The 17,096-nt window shown below is 37.2% G+C and overlaps 1 protein-coding gene across 1 annotated transcript; it reads left to right on the top strand.

Annotated features, from left to right (window-relative positions):
• Window positions 1-564: 564 nt before the first annotated feature.
• LOC100893445 (non-specific lipid-transfer protein) lies at window positions 565-15,856 on the top strand (the record flags this gene model as incomplete). Its single annotated transcript, XM_030974523.1, is given in 11 exon segments — window positions 565-1,082; window positions 4,664-4,855; window positions 5,762-5,890; window positions 7,011-7,137; window positions 8,414-8,477; window positions 9,079-9,165; window positions 9,486-9,636; window positions 11,232-11,379; window positions 12,159-12,266; window positions 14,922-15,081; window positions 15,772-15,856. Coding segments are annotated over 11 exon segments (1,299 nt in total), but the record flags the coding sequence as incomplete, so codon positions are not given.
• Window positions 15,857-17,096: the final 1,240 nt, after the last annotated feature.

Raw genomic sequence — 17,096 nt, 5'->3', positions numbered from 1 at the left:
ACTGCATAATTTAGAACAACTAGAAAACAAAAAACACAACAACTTGAAGTCTTGAACAAATAATCAAACAGGAAACCACATTTGCGTCACATAGGCCTACCCTAAAATTGTAATGATGATGATTAAGACGATGTCGGCGATGATGATAATTCCTATGACGAAAATGCTATGCTTTTCCAACCAATATCCTAAAAATATACGCTAATTTATTTTTTAATCAAGATTTGAGAGATGTCGAGAATAATTTGCAGTTTAAAAAAAAAGTTAAAAAAATGAAGTGCCATTACTCTCTTTCCAAAGTGTTTACTTTAATAGTGGTAGTTTTTTTTTGACAAAATGTGTTATTGTGGATTTTTTTTTTCTTCCCCTCTCCCGATTAGCGATAGAACACTGAAGATTTGACTGAACACATTATTAAAACATCATAGACAAGTCGCAGGATTTTCCAAAGGCAGTAAAAAATTGTTTTTCCCAGATCAGAAACTGATAAATAACAGTGCACTTGCATTAGGCCTACGTTACAGAGGCAAGGGAAGAAATAAAGAAAGAAATATCAATTATCAAAATAACATGTAGATCGAATTCTACTGGGAAGCAATTTGATTTCAAGGCCTAACGTGTACCCGAGATGTTTCCTTTTTCTATACTTTTGATGCGCGCCCACCATCGGGCGGAATTAGGGCGGGTCTAGGCGGAATTAGGCAAGGAAAATGCCTCACGCAGACGGCGCGCTACGGACAATCGCTTATGATTTCGGGCGTAAGAATGGCATAGCTAGATTTGCTAGAATTTCGGCAACAAATTGGTATACATTAGCGCCTGTATAATTCATTTTCAGAGAAGTTATCTGAGAAAAACTGCCCATCGGGCGGAAACCGGGCAGGGTACGGTACGTCCCTATATATATACGACAGGTGCAGCAGCAAATTCATTCCGCAGTCGGTAAACGTGGATTTAAGTCTAACCCCTCAAAACACAACAGAGGACAATTCAATTTTACATCGTTTTCAACATTAGCAGAGACTGCAAAAGTGATGGCCAATCTTCAGCGAGTTTTTGTTGTCGGAGTGGGCATGACGAAGGTAAATATAAGCTTTATTTTTCGTACATTTATCAAGCGTTTTTGCACGTAGTCCCGCGTGATGAAATTTCTGTTTTCATCAATTTCACTAGTTTAATTACTTATAGACTATTTAATAACTTGTTCTTATGTTCCATGAAAATTATAATAAATTCAATAGCTTATATTGATCATCAAACACCTATCAACAAATGAGATGTTGTCTGCACACCAACATGGCTTCGTTGCTGGTCGTTCCTGTACCACCCATCTGTTGGAAGTACTCAATGACTGGACACATATCTTAGAAGAGGGAGGTAACATTGATGCAGTTTACATGGACTTTATGAAAGCTTTTGATTCAGTACCCCATTATCGATTGCTGCAGAAAGTTGAAGCCTTTGGCATCCAGGATGAGACACTGGGATGGATCAAAGCATTCTTAGTCGGAAGGAGACAGCGTGTAGTAGTGAAGGGTCAACGGTCGGAATGGTCATCAGTGCAGAGTGGAATTCCGCAAGGGAGTGTACTCGGGCCGCTGTTATTCCTGATCTACATAAACGATCTTCCTGATTTCATAGAGTCCAGAATTAAGCTTTTTGCAGACGACACGAAACTGTATGCCAGATGTGACACCGACGAAGATTCCCAGAAATTGCAGGATGATCTGATAAAGATGCAGGAATGGTCAGATATAGCCTTAAGGGCTCTCTCGAAATGTTTTTTTAATGATATTATTCGAGAGAGCCTTAAACGGCTCCCATACCCCTGCACGGAGAGGCATGTAAACAAAACTCAAAAGTGGTCCAAAATCACACTTTCGCGCACCCGACCAATATTGGACAGTGGCTTTGATAAATTTTGTCCGAGTTTTGGTCTTAATTAGCGCTTTAATTTCAAAATCGGATCTGAAAATAACAAAATAAGAGCAATTTTCTTACCAGACCGATACAGCTCAGCTCCCTTTTCACGTGTACCGTGTGAATTCACGATGTCTACACAATGGTGATGACCTCTGACTAGCACTTCGTAAATGTGCTGCTTCCGTATAATGCGCTGAATAACACTCATACAGCGCATTATACGGAAGCAGCACAATTTACCCACAATTACGGAAGTGCCAGTCAGAGGTCATCACCATTGTGTAGACATCGTGAATTCACACGGTACACGTGAAAAGGGAGCTGAGCTGTATCGGTCTGGTAAGAAAATTGCTCTTATTTTGTTATTTTTAGATCCGATTTTGAAATTAAAGCGCTAATTAAGACCAAAACTCGGACAAAATTTATCAAAGCCACTGTCCAATATTGGTCGGGTGCGCGAAAGTGTGATTTTGGACCACTTTTGAGTTTTGTTTACATGCCTCTCCGTGCAGGGGTATGGGAGCCGTTTAAGGCTCTATCGAATAATATCATTAAAAAAACATTTCGAGAGAGCCCTTAAGGCTAGTCAGATACATGGCAGCTTAGATTTCACCCAGAGAAGTGTACTGTGTTGAAAATAGGCAGGTCCCCCTCAAGTTATGATTATCGCATGAAGAATGGCAATGAAACTACAATCCTGAAAGAATCTAAAGTGGAAAGGGATCTTGGTGTGCTTGTTGATTCTAAGCTGACCTTCAAAGACCACATCTCCCATGTTATATCCAGGTCTAACAGGCTACTGGGGGTGATACGAAGATCATTCGCAAACATGGACACGGACACTTTCAAACTCTTGTACATAGGCCTTGTAAGGTCTGTCTTGGAGTACGGACAAGCTGCATGGTCACCATACAGGATAGGTGAACAAAAGAGAATTGAAAGTGTCCAACGAAGAGCTACAAAGATGGTACCTAGACTGAAAAATCTTCCATACGAAACACGTCTGAGATACCTGAAGCTACCGTCTCTTGCCCATCGCAGAAAGAGAGGAGATATGATTATGATTGATGTTTACAAGTACCTCCATGGCTTATACACCACTCAGACAAACCTACTACACTTATGCAAGGAAAACAGAACACGAGGCCATACTCTGAAACTAGAGAAGACATTTTCACATCTGGACATCAGGAAATTCTTTTTCTCGAATAGAGTAGTGGACACATGGAATAGCCTATCTGAAGAAGTGGTTAATGCCCCATCTGTAAATGCCTTCAAAAACAAACTCGATAACTATTGGAAGAATTCACCTTCAGTATATGACTTTGAAAGTAAATAGAAGAATGCAGAACTATTCCACCCTCCACACACACACCTCGACACGAAACCACAACAACAGAAGTATTGATGCAAAGGAATTCAATCGATCGATGAACAGGCTCTGTCCTACCAACATCGATGGATTAAAGTAAAGTAAAGTAAGTAAGTATATTGAAGAAATTGTGAAAAAACGACAGCTAAATCTAGATCTACTATAGCTAGGGAGGCCAATAGCAATACCAGGGCGTAAGGCTTCTTCTAAGTTCTAGACTCTACTTCTAGATCTACATGATGTGAGTGCATGATACATATAGTCTAGTTGTCACGTACATTTTGTATAGCTAGAGAAAGAGCGAGAGAGAGAAATATCCAGGTACGTATGTGTGATATGCATGCATGTACTATGTAGTATCATTCTAGGGATTAAATAATGTGTTGCGCTGTAGCTGGATTTTGGAGGTCGTTCTTTTTTATTGTCATGATTGTACAGTAGATCTCTGACTGAAAATGAAATCATAAGGAATACTCATGAGGAAATCAAGTTATTGGAATACAAATCTAAGGTAAATATTAATGACTTAGATCTACCGGGTAGTTCTTTCCTACCAATTTGCATATGTACATCATTTTTCAACCTTTGGCTCGTAGTAGTCATGGTAGTCATGTGGAGGGATGTTGATTTTATTCTCTTAGACTAGTCCCTGCTGATGCGCCGCTAAATGTTTTCTCACGAATTGGCCCCCTTCCCTAGCCATTGACTTGATCCGCCCCTTTGTAGAACATTTATTGCTGCATAAAATCAATGTTCATGAAAGTTCAAATTACTTTCTGTAGGTCTTCATCTGTCTACAGGGACCACCATCATAGTGTGATATGAATATTGTAATGTGTTATTGTTCCTTAAATCTATGAAGCTGTGAACACCTCAGCTCAGTTGTGCTTGTTGAGGAAATATTCAAATACAGTCAAACCTGTCTATAGCGACCAGCCGACCACCCAAGGGAAACACAAAAAATGGCCTTTGTAGACAGGTGGTCTTTGTAGACAGGTTCCTTTAGTACATGATTCAATGAGAAACCATTTTCATGGGAAACAAAAAATGTGGCCTTTGTAGACAGGTGGTCTTTGTAGACAGGTGGTCACTAAAGCAGGTTTGACTGTATTACTTGTAGGGAATAGGAAAATAGCAAATTCTAGATGTATGGCCAGAAGGTAAGCAAAGGCTAGTTTAAACAAAATTTATTTCCCCCTTTTTTTAAAATAGGTATAATCTGTAATAATTTCATAATTTGCAAAAGTAACTCAGATAATCAGACTTCTCATGTACATGTATGTCAGAGTCAGATTATATGATTTGTGTAAATGTGACTTTTGGGGGCATTTTGTAATCACTTTTCTCAATTTTCTCTTCTCTTTGAAGTTCTTCAAGCCTGGCAAAGCCGATGGAGACTTCCATGACCTAGCCAAGCAAGCTGGCCAGGCAGCCCTCAAGGATGCTGGACTACCTTTTGATGCAGTGGAACAGGCCGTCTGCGGATATGTCTATGGGGATACGACATGCGGACAGAGGGCTGTGTATGAGATCGGTATGACAGGCATTCCCATCTATAATGTGAGTATTCTTAGACTCCCTTTGTATTTCATCTCTTATTCCAAGTTCTTAAATCGTCACCGACAAGGCCTGTGTTACATCTACTTACATGTACACACCTGGGGGGTGTTTCACAAAGATCCAAAGTTAAACTTATCTCTGACAATTATGGAAAGCCGTTAGCATCTTTAAAATATTTTGTAAAAGTTATTTTAAAAGGCATAAAATGTTGATTCAAACCATTCATATTTTCTATTATCAAGGAGATATCGTGTTCTTGATGAGGAATTTATGAAAAGTCTCAAATACTTTTAAGGCTACAAATGGCTCTCCATAATTTTTAAGTCTAACTTAGAGTTAAGTTAGACTTAGAATCTTTGTGAAACACCCCCTGGAATAGTTACCTGTCCATGAACATAGTGTGATCACTTCCACAAGGTCCTTTGTAAGTCATTCACCAATCTAGTTGGTCTGTTCTTGTAAAGGCATGTGGGAATAATAACTGAATGCGATACCTCATCTACAACGTCAAACTGATTCTGACCTATCAATTTTTGTTTGTCATTCAGTGTAATGCAATATATTGTTCTACAGGTCTTTTATTGGTCTGGGGTCAGTTTATCAAAACTTTGATTAGTCTAACTTCTTGGACATCCCAAATGCGAGTGATGTTTCAATTGGATGTCCAAGAAAGTTAGACTTATGACCGTTTTGAGAAACAGCCCCCCCCCCCACAAGGTGCCCGTCTTGTTTGATGTGCCTGTGGTATAACAGGATTGTAATTAGTACATGTTCTTCACACTCAAAGGTTCTACACGACGCACAGATACATGTACACGTTTTCAAACGATGAAGGAACAACATGTTTACAATTTTTGCATAATTTTGTCGGTATTTTAATTGATCATTTGGTTATTTTTCTGTCAGGTTAACAATGCGTGCTCTACAGGTTCCACTGCGCTGTTCCTGGCCAAGCAGCTGTTAGAGGGTGGAAGAGCAAACTGCGTCATGGCACTGGGTTTTGAGAAGATGCAGAGGGGTTCTTTAACTTTACAGGTACTTCAAAAGCTCTAAAATCCTTGCATACCAACCCTTAGTATACTAGGGCAGTGTTTCAGGAAACCTCCATAAGTACAATTTTGCTGACAACCCAATGAAATGCCTTTATTAAATTTTAAACTCCTGTATTCAATTTAAAACGCATTTCCATGGTAGGTGACTAGGTGTACTTGTAATTATGACGGTTTCGTGAAACGTTTCCCAGGATTCAAATCCATCTATGTTAGAAAAAGATTATTATCATCTTTCAACATGATTTTGATATACATATTTTGATTATACTGCTAATTTCATGATGACATACATTCAAAAAATGTAAATCCTTTTCCATTTTTCCTGCTGCTGCTGTTGTGAAGTAAAAATGTATTTTCAAGTTACATCACCAATCAGATAAACCTTTACGCATGCACAAATAATTTCTCATTACTTAAACTATTGCATACAATTGAATGGATTTTTTCCTGTAATTTATCAATGTTATTAAGGCAACCTTAGCTACTATTTTTTTTAAATAGAAATTCCTTTTTAGTTTAAAATTTCAAATTTGCATTCCTTGTTTCCTTGGTTGCTTAGGCCTTGAAATGTTTGCCATGGGAACAAACCTAACAATGCTAGTATATATTCCTATACTGAACTAATGACCTCAAATTTTAAGCGAGATATTTTTTCCCATGGCCTACCTTACTCTAGTCATATAGTATTATTAAAATGTTGTACTTTAATAGGCACCTTAACAAAACGTAGTGATATGGAAAGACGTGCATAGAAAGCAAAATAGCACTTGAACCAAATGAATATGGAGCTGGTTAATACATCTACATGTACTACCTTGATTATGCTTAATCTACTGTAAGACCTCATTCAGATATGTCAAATAAGAATTTTTCTATTCACTGACATCCCTAACTTCAACATTGCATGTGTTCCGGAAGCATGTAATCTGTTCCTGCCACTGCTTTTTTCGATGAAACTACTGTAGCCACATTGATCAGCATCTCTGTAATGCATGAAACAAAAATTGTCCCTAATCATGAGTTATGACCTCTCTCTTGATATAATATGTTATCCTTGGATTTAATATTGTTTCTTTCTTCCTGTTTTTGTTTTTAATTGGTAGTATGAAGATCGCGCTAATCCCATGCAGAAGTTTGTTGAGGTGATGTCTGAGCTTTATGAGATTACCCCATCCCCTATGGCTGCTCAGTTATTTGGAAATGCAGGGAGAGAGCACATGCAGAAATTTGGTAAATATAACCCTTTCCCTTCCCATGAGTGTCTTTATCCCCCCCCCCCCAAAAAAAAAATAAATAAAAAAAAAAAAATAATAATAATAATAATAATAATAATAATAATAACAATAATAATGAAAATAATAATAATGAAAATAATAATAATTTTATAATGAAGAAATAAATATATAGAAAATAAAATGAATAAATAAATAAACCACCACATAAATAAATAAATGAATTAATAGATAAATGAATGAATGAATAAATAATTGAAATAAATAAATGAAGAATTAATAAGAGAAGAGAAGGAAAAAAAAAAGTAGATGATTTTCAGCTGTATAATGTTTTTATATTTGACTTTCTAGTCAAAATCTGAGTTCTTGTGCATATTTTTAGAACAATGTCAAACTTGTTTGCATTATATTTCCTAACCTATTTGTTACAAGCGTTTGCTAATTGGCAACTAAAAATAGAAGTTATATTTTTCTTTTTTTTGTAATCTGAAATGTCATTGCTGTCCAGTTGTTATTTGTATGACCTGTGTGACAAGAACACTACAAAGTTATCTTGATTTAAAGCCCTTACCTGGATTATCTTAGTTTGATAGTGGGTCCAATGTTCAATCAGATATCTCATTATTGTTTACATAAATTGCTTCAGAAAAGATATACCGGTAGTGCTTAAAACAAATTATGACCCTATTTTGTACAGGAATGCTTTTTTTAAAGGAATGTTGAAAACCATTTTCTTTCTGTAATATCATGGTCGAGAGTGAAAACTGCTAACTTTCAGGGGTTACACAATAAACATCAATAACTTGTGTAACCAGGCAAATTGGTCTTTACAGCAGCCTCTTAACATTAATTGCAACTCTTCAAAATGAAAGAAATTCAATATGCCTTGTAATTGCCATTATCATTATTTGATACTTGCAAATACTATATAAATCTTCTTGTGAAGGAGCATTTCAGTAACCATTATGGTGCAAGATAAAATTGTTATGTAGATTTGAGGTAACATAGAGGTGTGGTGGTCAAGTGGATATGTCACCAGATTGTGAATCACATTGTCCACAGTTCAAGTCCCGCTACTGCAGTAATTCCTTGAATGCTTTGAGCTCCTTAGAGCATCTGGGCTAAACCAGGCTAACAAAAGTACTTTGTGGGCACCTTGAGCACCCCTGGAATGCATATGTGCGCAATATAGAAAGAGCTATATTATTATTATCATTATTTATTCTTATTAATATGAAACTATGATGTTAATTTTTCTCTTACACTATTAACAGGAAGCACGCCAGAACACTTGGCCAAGATCGCATACAAGAACCACAAGCATTCAACCAACAACCCGTAAGTCCCATATCAAGGGGTCCAACAAGTGCTCTGGCAATATTTACTCCAGCTTTATTTCATCAAAGATATAGGTTTAGGATGAGTGTTAGGGTTGCAATATGGTTTTAGCTGAGGTTTACGATTAAGGTTAGGTTTAGTGTTTGGTGCAGGCTAGAAGTAATGGCATTTCAGGAAGTGTGGGTTTTGACCGCAGACTGAATGTTGCAGGAGAATGTGTTGTATAGTGATAATCGCCTCACCACGAGTATCGTACACTTAGCAAAGTCTAGCAAACACTTAGCTGAAATGATCTTCAGAGATATATAATTATGACAGTTATGTAAATCATATGTTCCTATTTTTAGTCTCATATTTATATGATTTATAGAACTCTTATCAATCAGAAAACCTTGTGCAATTTTTGAAAAAGTGGAATTACGTTTTCATTTGCAGTAATTCGTAATTGGAATAAGATGTAAAACATGTAAATAAAAACTGTATAGCAAAAACATCAATTTTAAAAGCTCATCATATCCATTCTAGTATCCTTATCTGTTGTTCAAGCATTTCTTCCATGTCATATGCATGTAAAATGATTAAATTCCCTTCTTTTTCCCAGTAATTCCCAATTCCAGAAGGAGTACTCCATGGATGAGATCCGAAACTCTCCAAAGGTCTATGAACCACTCACAAGATTGGAGTGCTGGTAAGATGTGTTCTTTCTTTTAATTTTCAATTTATTTTGTTGTTGTGGGGGGGGGGGGCACCAGTTCAATTTCATCTCCATACAGATCTATGTGTATCTTTTCATTGAAATATACAATATTTGTAAGTGGCAAGGGAAGAAACGGCCAAGTTTGAAGACATTTTGAGTCAGAGTCTGAAGGGATTAAATGTGTTTTAAAGTTGCATTTCTCTTGAATCTTCTGTTTTAAGGATATCTCTATGATGATGTTGAATTTGTGTTGAATATGAAACAATAAAATTAAAATAATCTGAAACTTAATTTTGTGTTTGTCTCGTCAGCCCTACTTCAGATGGAGCTGCAGCGGCCATCTTGTGCACCGAAGACTTTGTGATCCAACATGGTCTGCAAGGTCAAGCGGTTGAGATCATGGGCATGACCATGGCAACGGATAAACCAAACACGTTTGAAGACAAGAGCTCCATGAAACTGGTAAGAGTAAATGATTAATTTTGAATCCAACTCATTGGTTCTCTTTTAATCCATTTACTTCTGAATTCTCTTGTTCTCATGTAGACTTAATACACGACTCACTTTGTTTCAGTAGGAAATGTGGATCATGTTTTGTTTGGAAATATATCTTTATTATTTATAATGGTTCCATGTATTGTAAAGTATAATGGTGACTAGTTATATCCTGTTTATTTACTTTTGTTTGTGTGTGTGTGTGTTGTGGTGTGTGTTTTTTTTAGGTAATGATAGTTCTATAAAAGACGATTTCTAGTATATCATATTTATTACTTGATTGATATTGTACATGTCAAATATAATTGAAAATCTGGTTTAAGAGATTCCTATCCTTTAATATGGACTTCATGCCCCTCTTTATCTCACAGATTTACAAATTTGCCATTCAAATATTATTTGTAAAATATTGTGTAAATGATGTGTTCGGGAAATGCAAAATTGATTCAAATATGTCCTGCTTTGGAATGGCTACAGAAATGTCAAGAGTAACACATGATGGTTGCACTGCTCTGTGAGATGTGAGATGCCATTTTAAGTTTAGATTCCAGTAGAAAGGTATTTCCAGTACATAGCTAGACTGTCCCCTGTGCATCATCAAATTCCAGGGAGGTCATTGGAGTGATATTGATATTGAGTGTAAGATTTATGACACTGCTGTAGGGAATTTCCCCTCTGGAAGATACACAGCCAGCAGCTGGTTGTACAAATCACAGAAGATTGATATTGAATTTTCCTTGGTTTAAAGGGGCAGGTTAAAATTTCAACTTAAGATATTTCTATTTGTGAAATGCCCACCTAAATTTATTGACTTCTGAATTCTTTACGTCCCATAAGCTCAATAGGAACCATCTGGGCAGGCTTTTACAAAATTGCCATACATACTGATTCGCCAACATCCAATTAACTTGTACTAAATTTACCACACTTTTCAATGGGATTTTGTGGACTTGTACTTACAATGTATGACTGTTTCGTGACACGATGCCCTGATTCCCGTAGGCAATGGGTTGTGGTGAATTAGCTCGGTTTTTGTTGTTGTTGTTGTTTCTTTTGTGTTTTTTGTTGATGTTGTTGTCTTTGTTTGTTTGGCATTGACATGCACACAAGAAAGGAAGCTAGTCTCTCCAGATGTAAGTTTCATTTGAAAAATCACCCTGTACTTTTTTTGTGATGATGGTGCTGTCCATGCTGACACGTTGGACTGATTCTTCATCATACTAGCTCCTAAAATACAAAACATGTCTAGAGTAGAAGGTGAGGACTGTAAGAAGGGAGGGGCAGTGGATCAGTGTTAGAGCAGTGGTCCCGGGTTGGAAACCAAATCGATGCGTAGTGCCCTTTGTTAAGGCATTAATCCTCATTACCAAGTCCCTCAGAGAGGACTTAAAGCCGTCGGTCCTCTTGTTGCTTAATTATAAGCAACCCATGTTTTCTTTATAGCAGTCAGGTAAAAAAACCACAGACCTCAAAAGAAATGGAAGAAGAAAGGAAGGAGACTAAAAGAGATTTATGAGTATAAACTTGACCTCAATAACCGACTGCCACGTTGTTTTTATTAGGTTGGATATGACATGACAAAGCGAGCTGCAGAAACACTGTTCAGCAAGGCTGGAGCTAGTGTGGCAGATGTTGACGTGGTTGAACTACACGACTGTTTCGCAGCCAATGAACTCATCACGTACGAAGCCCTGGGACTCTGCCCTGAAGGTAAGTACATGTGGGACAGTGATCCAAATGGTGGTCTTTGGATCAGTCTTATATTTGGGATTTACATGCATAACCACCCCCCCCCCCCCCCAAAAAAAAAAAAAAAAAAAAAAAAAAAAAATGAAATGAAATAAATATATGAATCAATAAATAAAATAAAATAAATTAGTAAATTAATTCAATAAAACAAAAATATTAATAATTTACAATCTGTATGTGCTTGTCTTGATAGCAAAAGTATAGCAAATTATTAGGTTTTGCCTTTAGGATATTTAGCCAGGGCCCCATTTCACAAAACTTGTTATCAGTGACACATGACAGTTTTTGTTATAAGCTATTGAAATCCTTGCTTCTGATTGGTTATCAGCAGATTTGTCACTGATTCTTGTCACTTGTCATTGAAAAAAGGCTTTGTGAAACAGGTCCCTGGTCTTTCTGTTTTGAGGTTCTCCGTGTTTTAGATGTCAGTAAATAAATAATTAGAAGGATGATAAAACACCTATAAACATCGGTCAAGGTCATATGTACGGGAGGTAATGGTAAATTATTTTAATTTAAAAAAAAAATATGGGAAATGTAATGTTCAAGGGTCAATGCACTAGGCCTACCCAAACTTAATGGTATTATCTTTTAATTTTTTTAGAGGAAACTGACTGTTAATTTTAAGTATACAAGTAAAAAAAAATGTTAAGAATGGTATGTCCCAAGATCAAAACACAAACTCAGGAAGGAGTGGGTTTGCTTACTCTGAAACCATCCAATTTGTCTTGTATTTTCAGGTAAAGCTGGAGAGTTCATTGACAGTGGTGATAACACGTATGGAGGAAAGTTTGTGGTCAACCCAAGTGGAGGTCTAATCTCAAAGGGACATCCTCTAGGAGCTACAGGTGGGACTAAAGGAGAAATGCTATGATATACATGTATAGGCTTTTTTTGTCTTAGATGAGCTCATTTAAAGGTATAGACCAGCTCTGGTCATGCGATTGCATTGTGAAAGAAACGTGGTGGAATCAATCAGAAAAGGTTGATCATCTAGCATATAAGTATTGGTGTTTACTGCAAGGTTTTGAAATCATCAAAATGATACAAAATTTGGCCCAATCTTGGTAAAGTTACAAGCACTGTTGTACACAGAAAGATGTATATGGGAATATGCGATATCTATCCAGTCTGGATAGATATAATAATTTACCAAATATATCAATTAGTAGGCAGTTTCCCGGCAAAAATTGTATCATCACGTATTAGTCAAAACATATTCTTTCACATGATTGGTAATAAGAGCTTCCATTTCATTTTTTGAGAGGGGGGAGAGGGCGTTTCCAATACTGGTCTATACCTTTAAGCTGATTAAAATTTCTGTCAATTTGTTTCTCCAAGAAAGAATATGGTGTAATTTTTATATATGATTGTGTGGTAGTTGATTTTGTAGAGGTGAGGTTGTAGAGGTGTCGTATTAGTTGATTAGTTGATTAGTTGATTAGTATTCAAGCACTTGACTTGAAATGAAAAGGTTGTGAGTTTGCTCCCGACACGACACTAATGTCCTTTAGCAAGGCATTCATCTACATTTTCCATGACGAAAGCCTTTTCATTCATAATTGCCATATGCCTTCACGGTGACCATATGGTAGGAATACTCCCCAGAGAGTGGAAATGGTGAACATTATGTGTGAATCAATCTGATGACCACTGAATAATATTTGTAAAGCGCTTAGAGTCGGTATTCTGTATAAACCGCTCTATAAATCCAGATTATTATTATTATCCTTGCTTTACTTCATGCCAGTGTCCAGAATAATAATATGCATTTATATAGCACGGTATATTTAGACAATTCTATTCCACGGCGCACAAGAAAAATAGAAAGAATAAGAGAGTTTGGATGAGTGTCATAGTGCCGAGTACAGGAATTGTTTCAAAAGATGAGATTTCAGCTTTGATTTAAAGGTCTCTAAGGAAGTTATAATTCTCAAATTAAATGGTAAATTATTCCAAAAATTCCCTGGTATGGACTTACAGAGTGGTTCCTACCCCTTGTCCGCCCACCTCTTGAAGTTGGTATCTCTGTGCTTGAGCTTTGGACCCAAGGTTAATCATTAACCAAGCTTTGATTGATCTTCCTATCAACTGATAAGAATAGAATTGGTAGGCTTATCAACTACATGTACATACAGTCTGCTGGATCCCATACTTGGTGTACATGGTATATATCAGGGTTGGTTCCTCACCCCCTCTCACTCTCCCTTACCATCCCCTTCTCCTTCCCACACCCTTCCCCCTCCCTCCTCCTGTTTCCTCATCCTCCCCTTCCTCTCCCCTTCCCCTCCCCACCCTCCCTCTACTCTCCCCCCCCCCCCCTCTTCCCTCCCCACCCCCTCTCTCCATCCCACTCCCTCTCTGTTTTGTCCATATGTATTGGTAGACATTACTGGTCATTTATTCTAAAATGATAGGTCTTGACCTTCTCGTACAAGTAAATCTTTGCTTTAGGGACCTTTTCCAAATTTTCACCCCTTTTTTTTCTTCCTCAAGAAGGATAATTAGATTGCTATTATAGGAGCTGGTGGGAATTCATCATTAGATTATCATCTGAACTGATAGGAAGTCTTTGTCCACGTCTATTTTGAACATCAAATTGCTAACTCTAGGATACGTTAATAATAATCTTTGATTGCAAACAATCACTGCTTGTAGCAGACATGGGATCCAGGGGTAAAGGTTGCATAGATTAATTTTAACCCAATTAATCGAGATAAGGAGTACTACCCCTGGGTGCTTGTATGATAGGGTAGCATGGTGTTAGGTATTCAAAAATGTGTATATAGGTAGTCCTACTAGTGCTGTGCATGCCCTAACCTGTTACATATACCATCTATTGGTGAGTGCAATATTTGTGTCCTTACCTTAAATTTTAGTAACTGATCGCTGCATTATTGATATGTAAGGTTAATCATTTTATTGTTGCCCTTTTTCATGTATCACTGGCATCTTCATGTAGTATGTTTTTAGAGGTTTATTTGGTATTCTATTTCTAACCAGCTAGTTTCACACATAAATTGACTGTGTGCACATATGTACTATGGCCTAAGTTAACAGATAATTATTTGTACAACAAGTGATTATCATCATTCTGTTTCTTGTTTTCTATATCCACTGCTTTTAAAAAAATCTTGAATACCCTGTCTCTCTCTGTCCCTCTCTCCTCCTTGTTTTCTGTTTCTCAATTATCTACATTTCTTCTGTATATCTCTCTGTACTATATTGTGCTTTGTACATTGTACATTGTTTTTACTCTATTTTGTCTCTGTCCATATGCCCCACTCTTTTTCTTTCTCTTCCCCCCCCCCCCCCCCCTCTCTCTCTCTCTCTCTCTCCTCTCTGTCACACATACTCTCTCTTTCTCTCTCTCTCTCTGTCTCTGTCTCTGTCACACATTCCCTCTCTCTCTCTCTCTCTGTCACACATACTCCCTCTTTCTCTCTGACTCTCTCTAACTCTCTCTGACTCTCTCTCTCTCTCTCCCCCCCCCCCCCCTTCAGGTCTAGCCCAGTGTGCTGAGCTTTGTTGGCAGCTACGAGGCAAGGCAGATAAGAGACAGGTAGAGGGAGCCAAACTAGCCTTGCAGCATAACATCGGACTCGGAGGGGCAGCAGTGTGTGCATTGTACAGGATGGGTTTCCCAGACCAAGGCAGACCAAGGTAGGTTCACAAACATTAAATCGTATATGTGGGACTGAAATAAGAAAACTAAGATTCAACTACATTGATCTAGCTTGGAGAGGTGGCAGTGTGTACATTGTAAAGAATGGGTTTCCCAGAGCAAGACAGACCAAGGTAGGTTCACAAACTTTAAATCGTACATGTGGGACTGAAATAAGAAACTACGATTCAACTACATTGATCTAGCTTGGAGAAGTGGTAGTGTGTAAATTATGCAGAATAGGTTTCCTAGCGCAAGACAGACCAAAGTTATTATTTAAACAAGGAAGGAAAAAATTGGGACACTTTGATTGCATAACATGTGTAGTATCTTTCATCCTTTAAATTTCTAAGATTTTGCAAAGCACAGTGTAGTATACCATTTATTTCATGATCACAAATAAAACAAAATGTCTGGAGAAAGTCTGGCAAATTATCAATTAAAGGATGTCTTGTATCTTTTTGTTTAAATGAGGTTTTGGTAATTGAAAAAATGACGAAATCTTGTAACTCTCTCAATTTTTTGACAATGACAACAAGAAAATGATAATTATAGAATAAGAAAATGTCTTTGTGATAGTCTCGGTATTAAAGGTGGATAGACAATTCTCTTATCCTCTTATTTTTATTATTATATTTTAATTGTGATTATCGATTTTATACTTTTTTTGGTATTTATTACTTGTGCAGGTATAACCTTCAGGCCAACCTAACAGCAGCAGAGGTGTTCAAGTGTGAAGCTGTCTTCAAAGAAATCGAGAATGCTCTCAAAGTTGTAAGCTTTTATTATTGGTACCACTTTGTCCACCACAATGACTATCATTGATGTCATAGGCACTATGCCCATGAGCATTGCTATAACTATCACCGCCACCACCACCACCACCACCACCACCACCACCAGTATTGCTGCCTCCACCAACACTACTACAACCACCACCACCACCATAATCATTACTAAGACTTCAGCCATTACTACCGCCACCACCACCGCCATCCAACCATCATCATTGTCATCGGTCATCATCACCACCTCCACAATCAGATGGCTAACACTGCAGCCATCTACATCACCACTGCCACCACAATACTCATTTCAACCAGTACCATTACCAGTCCCTCTATATACCATCACCATCATCACTGTCAAAAATTTTCATCGACCATAGGCAGCTTATAATATTCTCCGAAGCCATTTATAATATTCTTGAGAGTAAATATTCATTTTCATTTAAACTATTTTTTTCTTAAAGTGACTCAGGAACATTGTTGAAGGTTGATGAACAAACTGTAATGTTTATATAAAATGTTACTTATTATATTCCTTTTACTGCACTTACCCTCTAACAGGCAAAAGAATCCTGTGAAAATTCTCAAACTACAAAGATAATTTATGTTTTTTCTTTGAAGGCGTCACTGTGCAACACCCTCTTACAGTGATGAACAGTAAATTCTCACAACCATTTTTTAATTTTCCCAACCGTTTTTCCTTGAAAATAAGACATAAGACAGGCTTTTAAAAATCTGTCAACACTTAAATGTCTGGAATGGTATATAAAGCCAATTCATTGCTTTGTGACAATTTACTTTCACCTAAAATGTATTTAAACTGTACTAATATAGTTGGGAGATTTAAGGAATCAATCAGATCACTTTCTCCCAATTTTTTTATTAATAATTTACATTCACCTAAAATGTATTTAAACTGTACTAATATAGTTGGGAGAATTAAGGAATCGATCAGATCAGTTTTTCCCAATTTTTATCATTGATAATGGTCCATTTCACTCAAACTTTTAGATTATCTTTAATTGTACATCTGGCATTGAAGCCACAACCTAAGCACCATTTTATCTCATCTGAACAATGTTACCAAGTCCCTTTCATCGAATCATGCCTGTATGGATTACAGTATGTATATGATTTTAACCCTTACTGTACTGGGCTATTTCGAGCACTCTCTGACTGGGGGGGGGGGGGGGGGGGGGGGCTTCCCAGGCCGTCGAATGTCCGAT

Source organism: Strongylocentrotus purpuratus, unplaced genomic scaffold (genome assembly GCF_000002235.5).
Source record: "Strongylocentrotus purpuratus isolate Spur 01 unplaced genomic scaffold, Spur_5.0 spur5_contig_777, whole genome shotgun sequence".
Taxonomy (NCBI): domain Eukaryota; kingdom Metazoa; phylum Echinodermata; class Echinoidea; order Camarodonta; family Strongylocentrotidae; genus Strongylocentrotus; species Strongylocentrotus purpuratus.
This window is presented reverse-complemented; position numbering and strand designations above follow the sequence as displayed.